We start from the raw sequence: 9,977 nt of genomic DNA, 5'->3' as shown, positions 1-9,977 counted from the left end.
AAGGGACAGACGTAAAACCTTGCTGGATGAAGAGCATGATTAAACACAGAGATTTCACTGCAGATAAGTGATCTATGAAACATCAAGGTGAGAAAGATATTGTTGATGACAGCAAACTTAACAGAGCATGTGAAGAATAAGAAAAAACAACAACTGACTTCAAAGAAAGGTCTGAGAGTTGTATGTCAGTACTGTATTTCTGCTTGTCCTTTGGGATGCTTGGTGGGTAAATGGTGAGTCTCTGATCACCCCTAAGTGCAAGAAGCCAAACAGAGTGGCTGGCCATGTCAATTTATATTGCTGCTTTATAATTTGTGCTGCATGTTTTTACACTGTTACTGCAGTATGAAGGATGCACAGAAGAAATGCTTTGAAATACCAGAAAGCTGGAGAGGGACTTTTTACAAGGGCATGTAGTGAAAGGACAAGTGGTAGTGACTTCAGACTGAAAGAGGGTAGATGTAGATTAGATAGAAGGAAGAAATTCTTCACTGTGAGGGTGGTGAGGCACTGGAACAGGCTGTCCAGAGAAGCTGTGGATACCCCATCCCTGGCAGTGTTCCAGGCCAGGTTGGATGGGGCTTTAAGCAACCTGGTCTATGGAAGGTGTCTCTACTCTGCTGTCAGCTCTGCTGGCACATTGCTGCCTTTACAGCAACACTGGGGAAGCTCTTCCAGCATCCCACAGTCACCACCCCCTATTTGTTTTGTAAACAGAGTTCCCAGCCCAGGGCCTGATGAGCAGAACATCATCCCAGCGGTGGCTGAGGAGGGGACGTGGCAGCTGGTGGGGACACAGATGTCGCACACCAGTGTGCACACATCTGGACAGGCTGCCTGGAACCAGCATCCTCATTTGGGAAAAAGAAACAAAACTTTTTTTTAAAACAAATTCAAGCCTCTTAATCAGTGTCCTAAAGAGCATTTGTCACCACTAAGGTGTTGCTACCAAGAATATTTAGTACACACCAACATTCCATTTCCCAGGGGAAAAAAAAAAAAAAAAAGCCAAATAATCATTTTATAGACACACCTGTGTACCTATACGCATCCAGGGACCTAATCCCATCCAGCTCCCAGCTTGGTTGGACCTCCTGCCCTCTAGCCCCATCCTCGCCATTTCCAAAAGCCACCTCACAGCTCGTTTCTTTACCTGGGACTACTTGGAAATTAATAGTTTCCACCCCATCTGCTCACACGCCAATCTTCCCTTTATTTATTGCCTTCTGAAAGTAAGTATTCTCTGTCTCATGGCTCATTAGCTGACACTAAAACTGTCAGAAAAGTTGCCTATTTTATTCAAGCAAATTGTCTTGTTTTGTAGATCTTTTATTTCTGACTCAGTTATTCTGGAGTAATTATGAATACATTCTAATAAACTCATCCTCCTTTTCTTCCAGAAAAAAACACATTGCCATGGAGGATTCTTACTTGTTTTGACAGAAGACTAAAGCAATCTGAAATCTTCCATTTGAAAAGGATTATGTTTGAAGACTCTTTCCAATTTCTATTCTGGCAAACTATCATTTTTTCTATTTTCCACATACTTAACTAATTTTGTTTTCCGTGCTTCAGTAATATCAGAAATCCATTTTCTTTAAATTCATAGAGAATTTCACTTCATTTTGTTCCGTTCCTCCCCCTTTTTCACTTCGATGGTCAAGAGAAATGGTCAGCATCTGTAGTATTAAAAAAATACTTCTATTTCATATGGAAAAGTTTGGGAGAATACATGATCCAGTAGTCTTTTTCTCTAGAAATGTGCCTTATTCGCCACTTGGGTTTTCTTTTCTTCTTCTTTTTTTTGTTTGTTTGTTTGTTTTGGGTTTTGTTTGGGTTGTGTTTTTTTTTGTTTGGTTGGTTTTTTTAAATTTAAAATTCTGTTATGACTTGGGTCATCCGTATTTCCCCTTCCATGCACCATCATAATGTATAAAATAATCCAGTAACTGAACAGCCTTAGGAAAATGTGGAAGATGCACACATCATCCACAAAAGGAAAATGTGAGTAAGCAAGCAAACTGCTTTATACAGTAAACAAACTCTAAAGCAATATAAGTCACAAGTCAAGTAATTTAATGTAGCCTGTCTTTATGCTTCTTCATTCTAATTCACCAAAGCATTTAAATGCCTTTTGAACTTACCTTCTTTAAGGAATCATGGTTCTACTGCATTAATTCCTGTGTTTACAAGACTGCATTACCAAAAATATGCTGTATAAAAAAAATTCAGTCGCATATGTTTTAATATACTCATGAAGTTATAGCACTCATTTTTTCTGTTTGCATTGTGATTTTATTAGGGCAATGTTTATGGCATGTAAAAAATTTAATTTCAATATCTATAATTGCAACATTTTAATTTGTTGAGTTTTGCCTTTTTTTTAACACTGCCAATCTGAAATAACAAAGTTGTTTTCACTGGAGTTATTTCAGCTATTATTTGAAGGAAAAAATCTAGCCCTGTAACTGTACCATTCTGTGATTTCACATATATTACTTTTTGGTTTTCTAATATGTATTCTGTTGATAAATCAATAATCCTCTACCACAATAAAAGAGTAATTATGAATAGATAGCAAATGCTTAATTCCATATCTTTTATTAATAAAAACCTACCTAATAAAAATAATGTACTGAAAGAGAAGTGTCTGCTGACACAGCCTTAAGACACACTTTCAGGTTTCTATCAGCTCTGCCTTGTGTTGAATACATTTTGAGTTTAAAAAAAAAAATAAAGCACATAAGCACATTTGAAACAAATGTTGAAAACATTCAGGAGCCTGTTAGGTCTGGTTTTTTTTCCAGAATTAAGACTAACTTCAGTGCTGTATGAAACAAACCTTGAAAAAAGATTGCAAGTCATTTTAAACTTTGTTCAGGGGTTAATTAAATTACATGGGTCAAAAATCACCTGAACTTTGTTCATGGCAAATTACTTCTTTACCTTCTTTTTATATTTGCTTTGGCTAAATGAACAAAGATGTCAGTACTCTTCTAAAAGTAAAGCAAATACAGGGAATATTAATAGTCAGCCAAGAGGTCATATTCCTTGATGAACATTAGCATTAATAATTTAAAAAATAGACATCCAGTGTAGGGGAAAAAAAAAAAAGGTATTAGAACCCCCTTTTTGTACTTTCTCTTCGCTTAACATGCAAGACAGTAATTAAGTTTTGCTACCAACTTAATGTGAAAACTTGCCTCCCTTCAAGCAATTTGGAGAACTTTATTGGTGGCTTCTGTGGGGCTGGAACTTCACGACTGGTGCCACAGCTGGTCACAGGGCAGCAAGACACAGGACTGCTGAACATGGCAGGAGATTTTACGTCTCCTGGCAGACATTAGGAAATCATGTCACAACCATAAAATATGGCCAAATATTCTTAAATACATTATGACTGGCACGCTCAGAGATAATTTGTTAAAGTTACGAATGTATTATGTGGGCTGAGCGGACTAATTTTGTAATGCAGTGTATTTATCTTGCAAAATATGGTAAAATATGCTTTGTATAATATGTATTAATGTGGATGAAGAAAACAGGTTTTGTTGTTTAGTAATAACCCAAGGACAAGTGTCTATAGAATCAGAAAACACAAGCTGAAACTAGTCGTATTCCCTCACAAAGAATTAGAAAACTCCCAACCAATATATCATGCCTATAAAATATTTATATTTCAGTCTTTTATTTTACTTTGAAACTGTGATTCTTTCCAAAGTTTAAGTCTATATAATTTAATAGTAACTTCTCCTTTTAGTCCATTTATTAAACTTTACCTCAAAAACAATGTTACATTATGAAACAAGACAGGAAATATATCTTAGTTCAGGTAGCTGCAGGAGCATAGAATATATGGTTTACCATGTCTCCTCAAATAACTGATCTTGTGAAAGTTTGGGTGGTTTTTTGCTAACAACTCACTGAGAAACAATTCTTCAGAAGCAAGTAAAATAAAAGCAACCTATAATGCTTTGAGTCCCTAGCCAGACACCAGAATTACCAGACTTACTTGAAAAATTCTCATTTTTCTCAAAATATTGCATTCAGTTTTAGTTTAGCGTTTATCATTTCCTGAGATACTGTAGAAAGTCCACAATGGTCAGACATGAATAAGCCATCTTTGTTGTTCTCACATCCATATAAAACATATAATGGGGAAGAGACAGCTAAAAACACAGAATCATGTTTAAGTGTGCCATTAAAACAGATTTATTGTTCAAAATTCTTTAAAAAAATCATGAAGTTTAACAACACTCAGAAAAGTGGATAGACAAGCAGATTTTATGATTACAAGGTGATTCTGGGCACTTCATCATTGCTTTTCTGAAAATAAAGACTTTAGTAATTCAACTATTTTTTGTAGTAGATAAGCATTTTAAAATAACTTTTTATTAACTCAGAAGAACTGCCACTTATTTGGCCTACAGATTCATTGCCCAAGGAATACAGCAGCTAGAAGAAAAATTGTCAAGGCGTTGTGACCAAGGGCAACATGCGATTTTACCAAATACACCTGCGCAGGCACATGACTGGAGCCTGTGAAAGAGCCTTTGCTGAAAAAGCATCACTTTTTGTTTTGGCACAAGAGCAGACTCCAGAAAACAATAGAAGAAAAAAATCCCTCGTTCCAAAATTTTGATAGTCCTCTGTCTAACTTCTAGCTGTCTTGAAAATAAAGTCCTTATGCATAAAAATGCAGAGGGCCGTCCCATTTTGCAAGAGGAACAGCAGCAGGACAGCCCTCACTTTATTTCATCCTTGTCACCCCACCCGGAGGTAAAGCATAAGGAATGTCACCAAAGCTGACATTCATTAGCAAATACTTCCCAAAACTGTGAATTGACCTCAGGTGGTTCATACCTTCAATGCCTCTGCGATGAGACTGGAGGGCTATACATTGTTCACATATTATCTATCATTTTCATAACTGAAGTATTACACTGCCGTGGGGTTTTCTGTTTGCCGTCTCTAGGCTGCTGGCTTTACTCTCTCCATTCAGCTTAGTCTTCCTACTGAAACACTAAAAATCAGCCCATGTTGGTATCTATAAAATAGGGAACAGAACTAAATATCTATTTTCTATATATGTCTAGCAGGTAGGGAAGCAGAAGACAATATTTTGCCTTGTTCTGTCTCCTTGCAAAAAGCACATTTTAGTGAAGAAGCCGCATGTTTCTTTGCAAGTGTTCTCCTGGTGCCCTTGCCACGTCTTGGAGAAAGATGCAGGGGAAGTAGTGGTGGTGATGGGAGTGAATCAGCCCTTCGAGACGTGTGATGATTTCATAGTCGGGAAGAGCCAGGCTGGCAATGTCAAGGCCAAGCATCTGCGAGACCACCTCTCGGAAGTCTGCCAGCTGCAGGAGCAAGCAAAAAGGAATTACTAATAAATCAAATACCAAGCAAAGGAGATTCCTGGAGAAACATATACAAATATGCATACAGACAAACACAAGTATTTGTATTAGCAGCACAAAATACAGAGATTTATGCTGTTCCTCAATACAGAGAGCTGCAAAGGATGGAAACAACCTTTTGGGGTGTAACTCAAACAAGAAAACAAGTAAACAGCTGAAGTGCTAAGGATCTTGGAACAGAAACCACAGTTGCAATATTCTTTAGTATCCTTCAAAAGCATGTCTTCCCTGCTGACTCAATAGTGAAAACTGAGGAAAAGAGAGGAAGAAGAGTTGTACTTGACCTACATGACTACAGTCTACACAAACAACTGGAAACTCTGGTGGGCACACCACACAGGGCAAGGTGCTGGTGCTGACCTCAACCTCCTGACCACTGCCTGTCACCACCCGCCTCCACCCTGCACTTTCTTGTGGCAACCACAGCAGAAAGGAGGAAGCTAGAAAACAGGTGGAGGTTCAGCACATCTGTTCATCTGTCTTGGACTGGGAACTAGGATGCAGCCAAAATTCAAGATGCAGTCTGGGAAATGCTCATTTTTCTTCTGTGAGCAGTTGCTGAAAACACATCATAATAAGGGTATCTGGCAAAGTAATTAGAGAAACCAGCTTTCTCTCTGCAGCTCCAAATGAACAGACATCCACAAGAAACTGTCATCACTAGTGACCCTACCAGCAACTAGATTAAAATCTTGAGATCAGATGAACATGAATGCCGATTTATTCTTCTTAACTCACAATATGGATCATTATAAATCAAAGTTCAATGCCTCTTCAATGGACAACACATTACACAGCCCAGATGACTAATGCCTTAATGCTCCTAATCATCAGCATACAATTAAAAGAATAAAATGTTCTTATTTGAGGAAATATGCTTGTCTTGCTATTTATTTGAACAACAAGATCCCCATTCCATGCATGACAGAGACTCAAAATGTCAAAGAAACACCAAAACCATCAAGAAGCCAGACTCGTGCTCTGGTGTGGCAGCACCCTCACTCCACCAATCATGCTGACAGTTAATGGTAAGGAGGAGATAAGTGCACTCCTGAAATAGAGATAAAAGCACCCCAGAAATATGTGTGCAACCCCAAGAATACTGTGCAGAACTCTTAAGTAGTTGTAACATCTGTGAGGCAAGCTTCAAAAACCCTGAAAACAAGGTCTCAGTTCCAAGACTATGCCAAAGACAGGTTTTTTTCATCCCAGCACAAACCCTAAAGAGCTGCCATCAGTCCAGAAAAACAAATAAGGAAAGCAAGACAGCATAGGGCAGAAGGATTTGAGAATTCAGTCCCAGCTATCTGTCTTATGAAGGCAGGGCAGTGTGTTGGATGAAACATTGGAACAATGTAACACCAAAAACCTCCAAGTTCCCATGTATTCTCTTCAGCACCAAGTGAGGAGGTCACTGATGTGGGGCTCTGGTAGCGTGCTAGACAAGTAGAATTTAGCAGAAGCTGAAGATTTTTTTAAACATCTGGATCAGAGACAGAACGAGCAGGCAGCAGAGCTGGAATTTGTTCCCATACAGACTTCATGTTAAAAGATCAAGGCAGCCCTCTGCAAAGATCAGTCTTTGGCTGAATTAAACCCCTGAAAGACATCTATGCAGCAAACCCACCTGATCCCCTGGGAGCACATTAGGTTCTGTCCTTAGCACCAAATTTCTTGCTCTCATACCTTTGCTATTGCAAGCTGTTCCAACTCAATTACAGCAACTGTCAGCAAACTCAATTGCACTACAACCATGTATCAAATGCAATCGAATTAAATTAGATGCACTGACCCAGATTACTGATCTGGCATGATTTTGCCAGAGGGAATACATACAAATTAAAATGTATACACAATCATCTCACTCTTTATTTCTGAAGGGAAAAGCAGGCCATAGCTATACTGAACGGATAATAAATATATTAAGAATTCAATAACTTCCATCAGCGAATAACTTAAACTGGAAAGCACACAGAGCCCTTAAAGAAATCCTTTAGGCCATTCATTTATGTGAATTCTAAACTGAGGAATTTTTTTCCACTTTAATGGAATAACACTTAGGAAACAACTTTTCTGACTATTCTATTGTGGCATATAAAGTACAGTGCAGACAAAGCTGCAGGTCAGTGAAAGTGCAGAAAAAGGGCTGACAACAAAAACTGTCAAAGAGAACCATCTTGGATACAAAAATGCCCCACCACAGGACATCAATCTGAATTTTAAAACCTCCCAACAAAAGCAACAGACGATACACACTGGACTCTCTTTAGAACGCTATTGCCTGTCTCATGTGGAGCAAGATGCATGTTTATACTCTAAGGTGGATACAGTGCTGGTGGATACATCATGAACGACTTTAAAAATCTTTAACTAAAACATATAAGACCTAGAAAAAAAAAATAGATGAAAGATGTATTTCAGCTTTAAAAACAGAGGTATTAAGAACACAATGGCTTTGCTGAAATACAAGAAGCTAATGTACCACATAACTCTCTGTTTAAGGCTTTCTTCAGTAGCAGTTAATATTTCTAAGGTAGTCACAATTTGAAGTACAAGAGAGAAATAATAAAACATAAACATCACTGAAGACTCAAAACCAAAGATTTGCTACAACAGTAGGCACTTGTAATAAATTTTCTTCACACCTTATATCCAGTGAGTAAAATTACCTGAAGTAAAAGGGAGGAAGGGAATGCAATTTAAAGCATTAACCCAAGATATTAGGAAGGGGGAGCAGAAGCAAAACAACAGACACTACAGTTTATTTTCATGCTGTACCTATAGGAAAATAGAAGGCTTTTATTCCAATAGGAAAAAAAAAAGATGGGGGCGGGGAAACTAACAAAAAATCCTTATAACAAAACCATCAAAAACTTAAATTCTTACTTCTTACTTCTTTACTTCTTACTCCAAGTACTACTGCAAATAAGGACTTGAGTTAAGTTGATATAAAAATAAAATATAATCCATTTTTAATCTGTAGTTGACTGCAGTGGTCATATTTAGAAATATGCAATAATGATAGATGAAGCCAGGAAGGTTTTCAGTTTACCCCATAGACAGCGGAAATCCAGTAAGGATTTCTGTAAACTTACTCTCGTAAAATGTCAGTATAACCCACTAATTTCCCACTACATATCCATTCTAATCTATACTTCTTTGACTCTTCATGTGTAGCTTCACATCTCTGTGGTGTTCATTCTGCAGTATGATTTAATAATGCTTTGAACACCATTTTTTTAAATGGTTTTATATGTCTCTCCAAGAACATGCACACTTTGCTGTTATTTGCTGCAGCCACCAGAGCCAATTGTCAATCCTAAAGCAGACTAGCAGTGTTATTGCACCCTGCTGACAGGGTTTCACTTGCACCAACTCAGATGCTTTGATTCTGGGCATTCTCAAAACGTCCCCCCCCAAAAAAAAAACCCACACAAAAAAACAAACACAGAAATGCCAAAGATAAATTTTCCTTCTTAAACTTAATAGGAATTATTAGTCTAAAGAGCAAAGAACAACCAGAAACACTGTGTTACATCCCAATTATGAGTTAATTTAAAATTATTTTGATCCAATCTTAATTTCTGACTTCACTTGGCTTTGTTCTGACTTTCTTACGATCACAAGACAAATCAATGTCTTAACCAGTTGGCAGTGGTTCAATTCTGCATAATCTTAATTTTTACAGCATGGAAAATATCCCCACAATATTACAACGTTATTTAACATTACACATAGTGATATCCACAGAAAGCAGAGAATACCTGAAAAAATCACACAAATGCCAGTACAAGCGGTCAACCTGTCCATATCAACAACTCCATCAGGTAAAAGCAATTTCAGTTTCTAGTAGTTTTCTTAACATGCGTACACACACAGATGACACAGCTGTGCTTATATTCAGATTAAATATATACATACATGCTGAGAGAAGTATTTAACATCTGTATTCACTACCTTTATACAGAGAGTGAGAGAAATCTGGTCTTGTTTAGCTTCCCTGAGAAGGAAGAACGAGCAAGTCCAAGCAGAGTTGGGGATAAGGAAGGAATTCTTGCATAATGGTTTAGGAGAAGTCAGGAAAAAACTCACATGTTAATTGTGAGAGACAGAGTTTAGAACAAACTCTCCAATTTAGCAACTGTAACCTTTTTTTAAGTACAGATTTTAGTTAAGTAACTGTTAAGATACAGGAGAGTATGCTTTGAATATTGCTGGCAATTCTCATATTCTCAAAATGTATTTGAAATGTTCCTGTGATGCAGATGATTGCAGATGCTGGTGAATTATAAGTTGACATTTTTCTTTCACTGTCGCAGAAAGCATGAGAACTAGTATTATCCTATGCTTGAGCATTCTGCACTTTGTAGCACACTTTTCCAATGTTCTTCAAATTTGGCCAAAGAATACTGCAACAGTATTTAAGTGGCTTGAAATGTCTTGGGTTCAGACAGTAAAAATTCAACATCTATGTGGTTTTAGTAAGTACCTAATATATGACTCCATGGAATAATTTCCTGAATATTAATCACACCTTTTTCTGTGTGCAGGATGCTTTGT

The 9,977-nt window shown here is 37.5% G+C and overlaps 1 protein-coding gene across 4 annotated transcripts in view; it reads right to left on the bottom strand.

The window, feature by feature from the left end:
• Nucleotides 1-4,194: 4,194 nt before the first annotated feature.
• Nucleotides 4,195-9,977, bottom strand: part of CCDC170 (coiled-coil domain containing 170) — a 42,335-nt gene continuing 36,552 nt past the window's right edge. For all 4 annotated transcript variants that reach the window (XM_082049634.1, XM_082049637.1, XM_082049636.1 and 1 more), the window contains one exon: nt 4,195-5,357. In XM_082049634.1, coding sequence (XP_081905760.1) covers nt 5,157-5,357 — 201 coding nt within the window. In that variant the 3' untranslated portion in view covers nt 4,195-5,156. The remainder of the gene's footprint in view (nt 5,358-9,977) is intronic.

The sequence above is a fragment of the Streptopelia decaocto genome (genome assembly GCF_964273445.1).
Source record: "Streptopelia decaocto genome assembly, chromosome: 3".
NCBI classification, from domain to species: domain Eukaryota; kingdom Metazoa; phylum Chordata; class Aves; order Columbiformes; family Columbidae; genus Streptopelia; species Streptopelia decaocto.
The sequence above is the reverse complement of the archived record's forward strand: the minus strand, read 5'-3'. Positions and strand labels throughout refer to the sequence as shown.